The following is a 16,587-nucleotide window of genomic DNA, read 5'->3' as shown; positions in this document are numbered from 1 at the left end:
ATGCATAAACAGGATGCATTACTTTACATCCAGGATATTTGTCACAAGGTTTAGTGGAGCATGCGGATATACGTTGAAGAGTTTCCATGCCTTCAGTGCAACAAGAGGCTCGTCTCACGTAACTATGTTGTTGACATTGTAGATGTTAAGCAAATAGGGGACAACTCCTATTGGAAGTTTTCAAATCCCTTGACTTTTTTTGCATTTTGTGCTTACAGCTTGAATTTGAAATGGATTCCATTTGTATGTTTGGCCCTGAGCTGTACACATGAACACCTAAAGAAAATTACAAGCATTTTTGGTAGAACTGAATCATATTTTCCTTTAGATTTTATGGCATAATTTATGTCGATTTTTTTTTATCATATCCTACGCACCTGCACGACAAAAGAGGTGTGCAAAAAAGGTGTCGATTTCTGACAAAATATATTGATGAAAATCATTTTTAGGAGGCAACGCCACATTGCATGGGAGAGGTAAGGGTTGAGGCGTTGGCATTTACATTTAGCTTTTATTTGATTAGATTTTTTTTATCTGATGTTTGCATTCATATCTGACTCTGCTAAAACTTAAAAGGTACATATGTCTACACAGTAAACTATAACTTAATCCTCAATGAAATCAGGGCATATGCACCTGTTACATGCAGGATATTGAAAATTGCAATGGTGTAACATATTCAGAGCCTGACAATCAAAGGTTATAAAAAAATGAAATGTTATTTATTTTAAACAACCTTTTGAAACCACTGAACCAGTAAGCTAAGCACAGCTTCTTTTCCTGCAAGTAACGCAGTCTGCAGCTCTAAAAACCCACTTAGTACACTCTCCTAACGTTCAGAGCTGGATGTGGCCCACATGGCTCGCCTTGTGCTGTCAGTCACAGTAAGGTCGGCCCTCCTCGCCAAACAGCAGCTTACACATAACTTTCCCTCCTACCTTCCTGATATCAGCACACTGAAGCCTCTGGCCAACAACTTCCTCAAACTGACGCTGTTGGTGTTCCACCGTCTCTATGACTCAGTAGAACTGCAGTAATTTGCCATGACTTTTCTGTAACATCAAGGATCTGTATCAGCTGACCTGGTCGTCCTCTCTGTGTCTTGACCTCCGTGTTCTGGCTCAGAGTCCCATGTGCTGCAGCCCAAGTCTCATTTACTGCATTTGCAGACAATAAATTATTTAAATCTGTCTACGTTTAGTGTCAGTCACATGAGAAATGGTTCTGATCCTGAGAAAATGGGGGTAGCGTGACTTCACACAATGGCTCATGGTCACCGTTGTATAAATGTTTTGGATCATGATTTTTCTTGAACAGCTTGTTATTCAGGATGTTAACTCCAAGTTCAGTGGGTGGGTGGTATCTAATCAAGCCCAAGCAGCATCATTTTCATTTTGAAATGTCTTTAAACCCAAAAATAACATAATTATCATCTGTAATGACAGTATGTAAAAAAAAAAAAAAGAAAAAAGCCTCATACCCACAACTTGCACATGAGGAGGCTATACCACACCCCCCTACTGAGTACATATGGGTGTCTGCCAACAATAACACATGGCGGTGCCAAAAAGAAAAAAAAACATTTTATGCCTGGCCACCTTGTTTTTAGTCCAGGTTGAGCTGGACCACCCCTGTGCTCGAGTCCACTAGACATAGCACTTCAAGTGTTACCCATCAAATCATACAAGTGGTATGACGGCTTTTATTTTCCCAGAGAGCAATGTGTTTTTATTAGATGTATCAATTATAACATAGTTGGAACAGTGATTTCATATGATGCGTTCATGTGTGGAAGAATGGGGAAATACCTCTAAAATTAAAGTTTGTTAGTTAGCATGTCCTTTCTTGAATTGACTAACCACTGTTAGGTTCGGGTGTTGCCATTCATTATTTTTATCTACATGATTTCCCTGTCCTTTTGTCTCTTTTGTAAAGTTGTCCAATGTCTTAAAACATTATATACCTAACATTGTCACCTATGGTGCTTTTTAATTTGTTAGATATACCTGGTTTTCTATTTCTATAATGGTTTTGTCGACTGCTTCAAGATTCAATCTCACAAGACACTACATAGTCGATAATATGACTTTACAGATAGGTCAAACATTCTAATATTATTTGTTTTTTTGTCAAATGAATGGAGATTTGATTTTGTTTGAATGCTTGATCACTTTCTTAATTAAAACCCAGAATAAATAAAAACTCCATGATAATAATAATTCATTCATTACATTTATATCCTTCATCATAAACACTCCGGGGAGGGGGGAGACTACTCTCTACACCACCAATGTGTATGCTCGTCAGCCTTACCACGGCAGACGCTCACCACACATCAGCTCGGTAGAGAGGGAGGAGAACATGTTTTTAGTGGTGGTAACACAGTGCTAACCATTGGGCCACCGTGTGTGATGATCACAGAACAGCTAGACAAAAAAAATAGGCTATATCAATGGCTTTCAGCACCATACGGTGATCTTACGTCATTGCATTAATTACATGAAATGTACAAAACTAGTACCAATGAATATCACTGGTTACTGGATGGAAGAGTTGAGGATTCATATATTGAGCTTAAAGAGAATATCCTCAAATAGTCCAACACCTCCTGATAACAATTGAACCATCTCCATCACAGCTGAGCAACTCCTACCGCTTGTGTTGAGATTTTGTGAAGCTATTTACATTTTGTATATGATACCCTATATTCATTTTTATAAACAGCCTGCTGATATGTTTTGCTTTAGTTACATTCACTGTTATATTGATACATGTGATGGTTGAACTATATATTATTATTATTATTATTAGCTTTATTTCAGACACGTAAAAAATGGTCCATATTACAAATGGTCATATTATATATGAACTATGACTTCTATTATTTGCCCAGTAATACTATAAAGTATAAGCAAGTAATATCTTCCACAAATGACTGTCTTCTACAAATATCTATTACCTTATTGCACATGTATCCCTATATTTTAACTATGTTATGTCTTACACTCTCATTACGTTTTGTTTTACTTTTTCACTTTCTACTGTATGTCAGGCTCTCTGAAAATGCTTGCGAGCTAGCTGGATGTTATGTAATATTTTCAAGAACTCTTGTCTTATTTGGTGTACACAGTCTATAAGGGATTACCCTGCTCACTCTCTCTTCATAATCTGCTGGTGATGACGTTATACTGCAGCTCCTGAGCTCCAGATCTCGCGAGGTTATGGGAAACAATCCAGACGCCCTCTCTCTCTCGGTTCTCCCCTCCCTCCAGTCCCCAGCCCTCCCTTCCCACGCCCCAGTGCGCTGTGGGATAGTGGCACTATAAAGTATATCCTCTCTCGGAGAAAGATAAGAAGCCCGAGACAGGAGGGGGATGAAGATGGCGGACGCCAAGCAGAAGAGGAATGAGCAGTTAAAGCGATGGCTGGGCTCGGAAACGGACCAGGAGCCTCCTGTTCTGAAAAAGAAGAAGACGAAGGTGAAGTTCGATGATGGCGCCGTGTTTCTGGCCGCTTGCTCAAGCGGCGATACCGAGGAGGTGCTCCGAATGCTTGACCGGGGCGCTGACATCAACTACGCCAATGTAGACGGTCTCACCGCCCTCCACCAGGTTTGTGTTAGTCTGCTATTGGTGTTAACGTCAGTCACTGGCACTGCCAGCATAGACGCAAATATCAGTTTGCTAGCAACTGCTTGTCCTGGAACACCTGTCAAATGGAAGCCATTCTCATCCCGTTGTTTACCTACCTAGCACAGCCTTCCTTTTCGACGCAGAGTAACGTTAAAGATGAACACACTGGCTTCTCTCCGAGTTTGGTTATGGAATATTTAAATTCAAAGCAGTGCTAGCTGTGCATGCAGTTTTTAGAGTGCAATCCACAATTAAAAACAACGTTAAAAGCTTCGCCTTCAGGACTACTTTTTGTCCCAGTAAACTAGCCTTGTCCTCAGTCAGTGGGTGCAGTCTAATTTCTGTAGTGCTGCACTTCAGATTGTAACGTTGGGTCATTCTATGTTGTAAATTACATTCAACCCGAACAGCCTTTGTGTTTTATGGTTCGTTGATATTGTTGGAGACAATTCATTTCGGGTGCTACTATGGAGTCATGTTAGGATCTTAAATGTTGTCACTGATTGAGACAATCATGCAGGCAAAATGAATTCCACAACGATGGCTACCACTTGGCTAGCAGTAAAAGTGGTAACGTTACTACTCTCGTGTATGTACTCTCTGGAGGAAGCAGAAGCTCGCTAGTGTTAGTTAGTTACAACGTAATTCGATTAACGTTACAGGCCAATGTTGGCCTTACAAGGCCTTAACTGTATACGACATTTACGTAATATAAACCGTGTTGACAGCAGTGTTTGGTATATTAGTTCAAATGTGATCAATTATTTCAATGCAGCTGCCAAGCGGAATGTATGCTAACGCTACATTAGCAGGATAAGCTAGCTGTCGTTAGCTGTTGTGGAGGTTTAGCTTAGGTTAATTCATTCGTCAGCTAGCTTGAGAAGCGACGTCAGCGGATAACTTTCTGTCTCTAACGTTTACGTTTGGGGACTTTGGTGTTTTTAGTTTTAACCAGGAAGATATGCGTGCCATATACTTTTATTTAGCTGGAATGTCAGCAGTGCTAGCTATGCTAACTTTTTGCCCGCTAACTACGGTAGCTACGTTTACTAGCCTCTGTACTCTGTACTGTGTATGAAAATGGCAGCCTGTTTTGCCTGTCGTTAGTAACGTCAGATACTAACCTCTGTTAAGGCTTTTTGAAACTTAAGTCTGATTTACAAGGTTCCTAAAACACCAGTCTAGGGATTGAAATATTATCGTAGCTTTTAGTAGGTGCAGTTACAGAAAGAAGAGTCCTGAGCTAGCACTTGCATTCAGTGATGTTTAACGTTACAGTGCATACAGTATATTTAAAATATGAATTGCTGCGGTTTGGAACTTCTTGTGAATATGACAGTCTAGTTAAAGATTCATTCGTATTGTCTACTACTCTGTTCATTCTCTGCTATGCTCCAGATGTGACCTCCTCTCTATACCGTTGATGATTTGATAAACAATACCTGGAAAATATTATTGGGGTTCTTTTTTCAGATATACACTTATGTTATTGCATTTAGTGACATTTATTACAAATACAATTATAGTATGTTAACACTATCAGCTGGTGTACATCAATAACAGACTTTTTTTCAATATTTACTATCAATGACATTGTTATATTTCTTAGGTAGTTAAAATCAAAGAGTGTGAAATTTGACGAAGGTCCCTGATTGGATTTCTACCCAGGACGTTGCAGTTATGTGTATGCACCTCCTAGGTCAAGAGGACACCCCAAGTCATTTATTACAATTAAGTTCCAGTTATTGATGGTGGAAAGAAGCATTTACACGGTTTCATTCATCAGCAAGGATGCTTTCTCCACCTTTTTGTTTGGATTGCAAGTGCCTAAATGTTCTTAGAATGAATGAAGGAATTCTTACATTAAATGTTTATTACCGGTGTTACTTTCCAGTGATGGCACCTCCATTACTCATGCCCACTTCTCCAGCAATAGTAAGCTTTATTAGGGCTAAGTGCATCACCTACATGGCATGTTTGTCATCTAATACTTTACACAGCTATTACACCAATGCAAGTTTTCTGAGATGGATCATTTGCTTGAAGAAGACATACTTTATTAATCCCCAAAGAGGAAATACTTTTTTTTAAACATTTTTTTTATTATTTGTGTGTCATTTGCTCTGTGAGTTTATTAATGGTGTTGTTAAATCAGCCATGTTTGTGCTAGTCCGCTATAATGAAATCTGGAATTAGCATGGCCCCCCCGTTCAAACTCATTGGGTGCAAACGTTGCCTTTTTTTGGGCTGATGTCCTGGGATAAGCTAGAGTGTGGAAAGAATTTGCAGTGCCGCTGTCCAGACCTAACCATCTCTGGAGATGAAAAAAGCTGCCGTGTGTGTTTTTTGTGTGTGTGTGTGTGTGTGTTTTTGTGTGTGTGTGTGTGTGTGTGTGTGTGTGTGTGTGTGTGTGTGTGTGTGTGTGTGTGTGTGTGTGTGTGTGTGTGTGTGTGTGTGTGTGTGTGTGTGTGTGTGTGTGTGTGTGTGTGTGTGTGTGTGTGTGTGTGTGTGTGTGTGTGTGTGTGTGTGTGTGTGTGTGTGTGTGTGTGTGTGTGTGTGTGTGTGTGTGTGTGTGTGGTAGGCCAGCATGTGAACCGGGGGTTTGAGGGTTCTTATAAAGGAGTTGAAAAGTGCAATACAGGGATTTCGGTTAAAAGTGCTAATCCCATAGTTGCAGCAAGGTCAAGGCGATGATAGTTTCCATAGATGAAGTGAAAGGAAGATGGACAATCATACAAATTATGTCTTTCTTTAGGTCTTCGTCATTTCCTTACTTTACTTATTGGTGTCAGACACTAATCTCTAAAGCATGCCATGGTTTTCTGAAATTAACAAGTTTTGCATCGGGGGAAAAAAACTCAATCAGTGGTAATTCTGACAGGTTAATTTTGTGCAATAAATTGCACTAGTCTATTAAATGACCTCTGGCTTTGTTGTGAAGTGTCATTTTGTTACAAGATGGCTCATTTCACACGCGGTGCAGCGATATCACCCCCAATGCTGGTGACCGGTGCAGGGTTATAAATACCACCACCACAAGTTCTCCTAACTGGGTTTCAGGAGTTGATACTAAGTTTGGGTATGACTCACTGTAGCTCTGCTTTGTAGTGCAGCCCTGGCATAATCTCACATTTAGGTTAGAGGGTGTTTTTATGGGAGTCATAGGCCTTCTGTCACTTAAAAAAATAACTTGTTGCAGAAAGACCTGTAGACATGTTCTCTTCTGTTGTATTATGTATGATGGGATTCATGATGAAGACCATTACAGGCCCCCTTGTGCATATGGAAATTGTTGGGATGAGGTTTGGAGAGTTAACCATTTTTTGACGTCTTCAGTTTTTGATAAGATGAGTGAAGAGTGCGACTTTATGTAGCTTTTGTAATTTTCAAAATCAAATTTCCATTTTTGCGACGTGATTGACTTGTTTACCCAAATGCAGACTGCATGGATTCAGGTGGACGGCAACGAGGACGCACAAGTGAGTGAGGGGTTCGGTAGGCCAGTCCAGATTCCAGATCCTGTCAGCTAAACTCGTCTCTGAGGGTGGCATTCCAAGTCCTGTCGTCCTAGCCTGTGCATTCCTCACATGACAGTCGCTGGAAACCATGGCAAAGGGAGAGCAGAGCAGACATTCCTCAGCTGTCACCTAAACCCCTCCCCTCTAGTCATTCTCTCTCTGGCTTGCCTCTCCCCAAACAATGCCAAGGTCCAGCTGACTGTTGCCCACTGAGCTCCATCAAGGCAATTAGTGTGGCGGTAACCGGGGCTTGTCGCTTCAAACAAGAAAATCTCCACACTGACCCACACCTGAACTTTTTGTCTTTAGCGTTCACGGCCTTTGCTGATCCCCAGGACCGAGGTGACAAGACTCAGCCCAGCTTAACATGTCAGAGTAGGGTATTACAATGCCTTTGCTCTGTTGACATTACACACCCTCATTATGGCCCTGAAGTCTACGAACATTATCTCGCCCGGTCTCCATGACAACGACTCAGGGAAGGTTGCTAGTCACTTGTGTTGGTGGATTTGCATGTACAGAGTGGGAGTTGCATAACAGACTGAACAGAGAAAGAGTCTTTGGCTGTGCTCAGCTGTTTAAAATGAGAATCATTTTCATGAATTGTTGTAATGGAACAATTCTAGAGCATGTGGTTGAAGATGGTACGGCGGCTGTTTTCTTTTTTATCCAGACCAGCATCAGTCATATTAAAACGTTACATAATTGCTGTGGATCTCTCACTACAGCCCCAACCCTGAGATTCTCAGCTGTGCCTGAGGCTCAAAGTTGGTCAGTAAGACGAGCAACAAAAAAAAAAGAAATTCCTTTGCCATGTCCCTGTCCTTCTGATAAAGGCATCATGGCATCCTCTTACAGACCTCAAGCCTCCTGTCTTTCTGCTTGAGGGAGAAAATCCCGCCTTTTCTTGTAGAGGGGCCCTTTGGCTAAGACAAGCAAAGCATCACGTTGCATTACATATCTTCCCCTTTTTTTTCTCTCACCTGTTTTGCTAGGCTATACAACAGGTTGGTGACTTATCAAGACTGGCTTAATCCACAAGAATCTGTCAGGGCTCTAGCTGCCTTCATAATAACTCCCAGATCTAATGACCGTTAGATAAAGACTACCTAGAATTACATAATATGTCGAGGGTGAGATGTAATGCACAGTTCTATTATCCGCTTTTCAGCAGTTTGTGGGTCTTTGTGGGGGTGTGCAGCATGTGGCCCAAAATGAGCCCAGATGAAAAAGCAATGCTCTTTTGCATGTAGATGTTAATTAGGAATCCTTTTGTTACCTTCATATAAAGCATTGTAAATCCCCTGCCTTTCGATATGTATGGTCATCAAAATCAACATCCTTGGGGTCTATTTGAATGGTAGTGAAATCTTTTACTTTCAGGTAACTTTAGGAGGGAGGTGGGGGCTCTTTTCTGTTAAGGGATTATTTTTATTTTTTTTCTGATTCCACATTTGCTGTAGAGATTAGCATGATTAAGGAGTTTATATAAACGTATTGTTGAACATCAAAGTCCAGTCCACTCAGCTTGACTTTGAAGTGCAGCATTTCAGTCCATATTTTGTCCATCATTTAAGTGTCATTGAGTCGTTGTGTACAAGCCCCTTGAGGCAAATTCGTGATATTGGGCTATGTAAATAAAATTGACTTGACGACATGGTACATGGCCCCAGGTTGCTTTGGTGTGTCGAGAGGACTACCTGGCATGTGTAGAGCCAGGTCGCCTGTTTCTTTTGTTGGTTTAACGCAGAGAACTAGTCTCTTAGCTGCTGTTTGTATGACTTAACCAGCTGAAGAGTTATTGGCGGGTAGATGGACCTTTAAAGACATGATGTAGGTCAATTGCATATAAAATGTTGGCTTAGTTAAATGAGAACCTATTGTTGGCTTTTTATGGTAAATTACTTTTCCTGTTACAGTATTTAGGCTGTAAGAGGATCTCCGTGCCAAACAGTTAATGCTCATACTACAGCATTTGATATCTGCCTATTTTAGAAGAAGTCTGCTTTCACGTTGCTTTTCTTGCAAGAGGTTGCACAAGGCTTCCAGTTTCTTTGTTATGGTTTAAGGCCATCTTACGGTAGCAGCTAGTCACTCATGCATCTCTAACATAATGCAGAATACATTAAGATGCAACTTAATAATTTATGGACTGAAATCTAGACAGACAGTCAGTCACAGATTGTATTGTTCTTTGTCTAGCATGAATAGTTAACTGCCAGTCCTCCTAATGTGATTAGCTATCGTCATGTTTTGGTATTTTATTGGGGCTAATATTTAGACCTAATCATGGCTTGCCATATTAGCTATGATTGTTTATCATTGTTAAAGACATATCTTTGTTTGATATTTCAATTATTGTCTTAAAACAGAAGCCAACATTGACCTATGTGATTTGGTAATGTTCAGTGCATGCAAAAGACTAATCATAATTGAATTTGATTGTATTGTTACGCAGCCTCTCTGTACCCTTGTTTATTGTGATGAATGATCAAATTCTCAAACAGCATCGCTGTCTTGTAAGTACAGTAGAGGAAATATTATATCATGAGTTTATTAATCACATGAACTAAAAAGTCTTGCAGAAGTAAGTTGTGACCTATCTATTGAGTTTAAACAGATGGTCGGAGCAACATTAGGAATACAAGAAAGAAACCATGTCTGGCTCAATATGGATTAAAGCCAACGAAACGTCGACACAACAGCAGAAACAATGGTAGATGGACGGTGTAGTTTGATTAAAGGGGCGTTTACACTGCTGCGCCATAACTCGCCGCCTTCAGTCATTTTATTGAGGGGAAGCAGTTGCCGTGAATGTGCACAGAATTTGCTCTGCCGACCAGAGTTCAACGTGCTGAACTTCTGGTGGTAACCGCCTGGTGGCTGGAACCACTTTTTTTAAAAACTTTTTTGTTTTTGGGAAATGCTCTTGCAGGTAGCCTGTTGTCAGGGGCGGTTGCCATGTGGCGGTGTGAAACCAGCTTAAGCAATATTTCATTAGATTTTCTGCCGGTAGCACCCCATTTGCCATTATAAAAGCTCAGTCGGCAGCTGGTTTGTGTGACCAGTGTTAAAGGTGTGTTGTGCTTTACACAGCAAGCACCAACGGGTGTTTTGAGTCCGTGCGGTTGTACTGTCGATGCACTAATATGAGCTAAACGTGATGTCTCAATTTAACTCCTCACATTTAAAGCAAAGGCAATGCTGAATTCCAGTCTGCAGTAGATCACTGTAGCGCTATTGTAACTTCAGCGTGCTTGAGGACTGAGAGTGTTAATTTTAGAATTGGAGCCCCAGAACATGTATACATTACCTGTGTATAATTGGCAGGTCTGTCCTTGTCAAGCTGCCCTCACTCACGGTTTCATTCAGCCGTTCTACCAACCCCGTAATCAACAGCAGGAAGTCTTTGTGGTGTTTGCGCGCCAATGCTTTGCAACATGTCGGGTCATCTGCTGCTTGTGACACGTCTGTGTTGTTTACCTGGCACAGTGTGTCATGATAACATGGATGACTTTGAAAAATGGACAGCTACTGAAGCTAAATGGGCTTGGAAGGACTGTAAAACGTCTTGCAGCATAGTTGATTTTGTAAAGGTGATTTTCTTATTGAAAACAACAACATTTACATCAACTAAGCATCATGCCAGGGTAAAAAGATACACGTACATTTGTCTTCAGTGAGAAATGGTGTAGGTTTCTGTCTCTAAAACTAAAATCATGCATGGCTCAGTTGATTCTGGTCTGCATGGAGCCTATGCATCCCAACTGAATTTATGACACTGCTGCCGATGCATAGCAGGGATAAAACGCCAGAGGCATCCCCACTAGAGGATCTGGAACAGCGAGTGTTCTCTGAAGTATGTCAGATGAGCTTTTCTGCAGGTGGGAACTGGTTCACCTGGGGTCGTTTGGAGAATTCCTCAGTAGAGTAAACCTGCTGCCACGTATATAAGATCTGTGCTATCTTTTCGGCCAGGCTATGGACACAGACTTGACCTTCCCCAAAAGCACATTTGATGTGGCGCAGGGGTGGATTTTGTTTTTCAATGTTCCACTTCACTTTTTAGCCTGATGTTTACGTTGGTCATTACATTGCCATAACATGGCAGTACTGCTGTATATGAATTTAGGAAAATGAGAAGTTGATTTCAAACCCAAGGCTGCCATGGTTTATCTCTTCTTGTCTGCTGAATGCATTTTGAGGATAGCGTGTGCCACTATTTGTCACCCATATGTGAGGTTACAGCTCTTATCGCTGCTTCGCGGAACGAAGATTGGTAAAAGAATCTGCCAGGTGCCTTAACAGATTATTCCCCACCACGTGCTTTGCCGCCTGCCCCCACTTTTCCAAGCCGTGCATAGTATTGAGCTGCTGCGAAATGTTTGTGGGATGACTTCAGCTTGGTTTATTTTCCCCCCACCCGTGGCACATAGTGTCTGTCTTCTACTTAAGCCAGGTCTTCTTCAAGCCATCCCGCTGTGTTGTTTGCTTGGCGGCAGTCAGATGTCTCACGCGGAGTGTTTCTTTATTTATTTTTTTATGAGCTGTTTTTGAACTGAAAACACCTGGACCCAGAGACTGTGAATTCCTCATTGTCTTACAGAGCAGCGAGTACAATTAAGCGCATGTTCACTTGTTGTCTGTGAAAGGCTGAGGTTACATTCTTTCCATTTATTCTCAAAATGGCTGCATCTTCAGCTGACGAAAATGAGGAATAGAGGTAAACATGGTGATTGGCCCATTATACACAGTCTGCACATTGTGTTTTAGTTAGGCCAAGACATCGAGGACATGATATCCTTACATTCTCAGTTGGGGAAACTTATAAGATCATTGTTGCTTTCACCTATTATAGATTGCCATATTTTAGAAAATGTATCCTGCTGTCATTACTTTGTTGCTAATTTGACAGTAGCAATAAATGATACTTCTAGGCAGTCCTTCCAGAAAAATGAGTTTTTTACGTGATTGTTGCGGGCAAAAATCCTTGATTATTCGGCACGTTTTCTTAAAAAATGTGATGGGATATTTATGCAGTTTTATGCGATGTAATTGCGGGAACTTGCAAAAACTGCGGTTTGATGAAAAAGAGGGAAAAAAAGTGATTTCCCCCAACACCCCACTTTTCGATGATGTTCACGTCGCGTAATTACGTCACTTCATAACGTTCCCATGGCAACAGGGGAAAATGGCTGCTCTTGTGTGAAGTAAACGCAACATTTTTCAACTTTCTGCTAAGATATATGTGCCTTTTTTGCAACGAAAATGTAGGGATTATGAAATCATTCAAGCCCCGCATATTTTGCGCAGAAATCGTCAATTTATGCGCCAAAAGTGCATTAATATGCGGACTTTGGCTGATTATGCATTGAATTATGCGATCGCATAATTGCGTTTTTCTGGAGGGGCTTCTTCTAGGGAAAAAAATGCTTGTATTACAATCTGGAATTTATCAGCAGTTAAAATAATTATAATTTAATATAACCTTGGCTTTTAAAGCTAATATCAGCTGATAGGACAGTGAGCTAATATATTGCCACATCTCTCTTTTTCAGTCTTTACACTTGATTGGCATGGGTTTGTTTGTTTATTTGGGATCCTCATTAGCTCCGGGATTGCAGCAGCTATTCTTCCTGAGGCTGGATTGATTGTTCGTGCTGATCCATCAGTGGCCATGAGATTGAATGAAACTGCGGTTTGCTGTGATGCTACTCCATTAGTGTTCTCGTGAATAAGCACATGCGAGTGATGCTCTTCCTGCAGATAAACAGCAGTGTCAGTAAATGGGCCTGGACCATGACAGTCTGAGCACTTTGGCTTGTGAGTCAAATTGACTTACATAAGTATGGCCTCAGTGTTAGCTAGAAAGTGATGTTTTTTTTCTATTGGTAGATGTTTAGTACATGTTTTTTAATAATCCAAAATGTTTTTAAACCTAGTTGCACGCCAAATGTCCCACACTGGACAATAAAATAAAGATTCAACTGACTAGCTGGTAAAGGGAGATGAGCAGGATTTCACTCCCCATACTTAATTTTGCCAACAAATCATGAAAACTTTTTACACTTTACATTAAAGAAATCAACTAATAATATTTGATAACCGACTGAACGAAGTAGTGATAGAAAATAATTATGCTTTTGTTCATCAAAGACGGGTAACAGAAATCATACAATTTTTTAAATCATGACTGATTGCAAAATAAGACATGATGAAATCATAACACTGCCCTCAAACACAATTTTATCTCCCATGTTTTATAGAGCATAAATGTCAGGTCACTGAGTGCAATCAAGCTGAGATGTTAATAGACTGTGTTAAATGAAAAATTAATGAACCACAACCCCTCATGCTAAGACACAGTCGAGTTACGATCCTCAAGGTCTGGTCCCCCGGTCGCCTTATAGATCATGTTGAGCAGCATTTTGGTCCACTGTGCAGGAACCTTATTTTGTGATTGATGACCGATTTAATCATAGTTTTATGTTTACTGGCCATCTAGAGTATCGACTGACATTGTGCAAAGTTGGTGCACATTGTGTAATCTCTGGGGCATCGGTTGCATGTTTTAGGCAGCTGACATTGACTTTTTATCATTAATGTGGTTAACAATCAAAGAACTTGTCTAAAATGTGCATCCATGCCCCTTTTTGTGTCTTATTTAGGTTGTTTGGAGGACAGTAAAAATGGATGTCCTTGTGCTGTGAATTTTCAGGCCCAGAACGAAGGGAGGGAAGGGGGGGGGTATTGCACGTCTTTCCTTACGGAGGTGGTGATGGTAGGAGGGATCAGGGTGTTGGAGATTTCAGGCCAGAGAGGAACAGGAAGTGGCTGTTTATTTTTCTCATTTCCTCTTTGAGGCTCCACTAGTGAGCTTGCTTCTTCCACTCCCTCTGCTTTTATTTCACTACCGTAACATAGACACACACACATGTAGGCATACAGCTATCTGCACTGCCTTGCCTAATGATTTAACTAAAACCAGGCAAACAAATATGCATTATCATTCTTTTTACATCTTTTATATGTATCGGGTTAAATAAATGGATTTTCTGTTTGTTAAATTGTTGACCAGTTTCTCATATGGAGAGGCCTGAGGTTTTCATCAGTAGCCTAGCCTATATCATTGTTTTGAATTTCATGAATACATTTTCACTCGTAGTAGAAGTCTTGTTTTTGAAGGGCCGCACAACGGATCAAAATCAAGTAAAAAAAGTGCAATTATCCAAATCAAATGTCCAGGATTCTTGGTCCGTTTGCTTACATATGAGTAGTTTATTAAAGTTAAGGTGTAGATTAGATTGCATTTATCTTTCATTCATAAACTACTTAAACAGCTATAAACTACTTAAACTACTATTTTGTATATATTTTTGTTTCTGTATTTATTGTTTATTCTTATTAATGTTTTAAAATGTTTGTTATGTATGCACCAATCACCAAGGCAAATTCCACGTTGGGTAACTACTGTGGCAATAAACTCCTTTTCAGATTTTTAGTCCACTCAAAACTGTGGTCTTGGTCTTTGCGTGACCGCGTACTAGCAATTCAGCATGCGTTGTGATGCAGTGTTACTCTGGTTATGATCCATATTTGTGCTGGTAATGGACATAAGTTGGTAGAATGCCTGCAGGGCAGACCCTGGCACCCACACTACCCATTTAACCTCTTGGGCTCAGAGCTTGTTGGCATCAGCGTTGACAGTGCCAGGACGCCGGGGGAAGAGGAGAGGGGGTGCAGTATGTGGACCATTCTTAATGCCTCTTCAGTAGACTGTCAGTGACTGCTGACTGAGCTATCTACTGTCCTCCATACAGTAGCCTGCACATAAGGGTTCTATTATATGGAAATTTCAACGGAGGTTGTATTCTGCCATCTCTCTGTGGCTATCTTCCACCTCTATGCCCGGTGCCCCCTCTCGCCTTTGGACCCCTCACATGGAAACTAATTTGGCTCTCAAGTGGGGCTATTGTTTTGGCCTCTGAGCGAAAGCCCAAGTGAAACATACAGTTACAATCTCGCCTGCATTTCCCCCCCCCCTTCTCAATCCTGGTCTTCTTTTTCCATGGGAATCCCAGGGCCATATATGGTTGTCCTCTGTAGCAGCAGCAAGAGCGTGTGTGTGTGTGTGTGTGTGTGTGTGTGTGTGTGTGTGTGTGTGTGTGTGTGTGTGTGTGTGTGTGTGTGTGTGTGTGTGTGTGTGTGTGTGTGTGTGTGTGTGTGTGTGTGTGTGTGTGTGTGTGTGTGTGTGTGTGTGTGTGTGTGTGTGTGTGTGTGTGTGTGTGTGTGTGTGTGTGTGTGTGTGTGTGTGTTTTGTTTGTTGTGTTTGTTTTGTTTTTTTTTTGGTGTGTGTTCCCAACAGGGCTCATCTAGCGGAGGGACCCAGCTGGTCGCCCTGCAGCGCTCAAACCCTCCCCCTCGTACCCTCTGGCCTCATGAACCCTGCCAATAGCACAGGAGCTGTGAGCTCTTTGTCTCAGATACACACACGCGCACACACACAGATGTTTACCTTACAGACTGAACATTCACACTAAAGTCTCTACCAAGTATAGATTTACTGATCCTCATGTAATCCTTTTTTTTATTCGTGTCTGGATTGTTCTATTTCCAGTATAGTTTTTCACTTTTTATTTTATTTTTACACCACATCTCTCATTGTCTGGGCTGATCTGTCACACACACACACATGCAAACACGCACATGAAAACACACACGCATGCAAACACAGACCCATAACGCACTCCTACTTACATGCAGGGACGGTAAGAAGGAATTCCTTTTGTGGAAGTGGCTGCGCGCCTCTGAGCCGATGACGTAGCCCACGAGGAGTGGCCAAAGCGCTGATGCCTGAAGCCCCTGGGCTAGGAGTATTACTTATCTGGGAATTTCTCCACTGGTATGCTAGTCCAGGGCCTTGCTGCTCACTGGTTAGGTGGGTGCAGATAGAAGTTGTACTAGAAAAGGGAGAGGAGTAAAGTAAAAGAGAGAGAGAGAGGCCAGTTCTGAGCTCCAGAAGAAGCTGCTTTGTTGTCAACACCGTCGCTTTATATGAGGGGAAAACTGGGCTTTCCCTCTTTTTTAAGGAAAAACCAGTCCTGTGCTATTAAGCTTTATTGTGGATGCCCTAAGCACACATTCTGAAAGCCGACGAGGCTCTTTTTTTCTCTCTCCATTTTGTACATGAAATATTGGACAAACCTCACACCACAATACCTAGATAATGTTTTGGCTTTCCTGACAGATACTAGAGGGTTTCAGCCATCCTCCTTACCACAGAAATTACAACATTTCCCCAGTTTCCCAGTTTTTATTATTGTGTATTTTAATATCTGTTCTTAGAGAATGGTAGTGATCATCCTTCTTCTCCACAAGCAAAGGTTTATATTATTATTTTTATTTTTATTTTTTTAAAGTGCACTGAGAGTCTAATG

General features: G+C 41.1%; 1 protein-coding gene across 1 annotated transcript in view; it reads left to right on the top strand.

The window, feature by feature from the left end:
• The first annotated feature begins 3,277 nt into the window (after positions 1-3,277).
• ppp1r12a (protein phosphatase 1, regulatory subunit 12A) overlaps positions 3,278-16,587 on the top strand; it is a 59,853-nt gene continuing 46,543 nt past the window's right edge. The window contains 1 exon segment of the mRNA XM_039791438.1: positions 3,278-3,611. Coding sequence (XP_039647372.1) covers positions 3,375-3,611 — 237 coding nt within the window. The 5' untranslated portion in view covers positions 3,278-3,374.

The sequence above is a fragment of the Perca fluviatilis genome, chromosome 23, assembly GCF_010015445.1.
Source record: "Perca fluviatilis chromosome 23, GENO_Pfluv_1.0, whole genome shotgun sequence".
In the NCBI taxonomy this organism is placed as follows: domain Eukaryota; kingdom Metazoa; phylum Chordata; class Actinopteri; order Perciformes; family Percidae; genus Perca; species Perca fluviatilis.
This window is presented reverse-complemented; position numbering and strand designations above follow the sequence as displayed.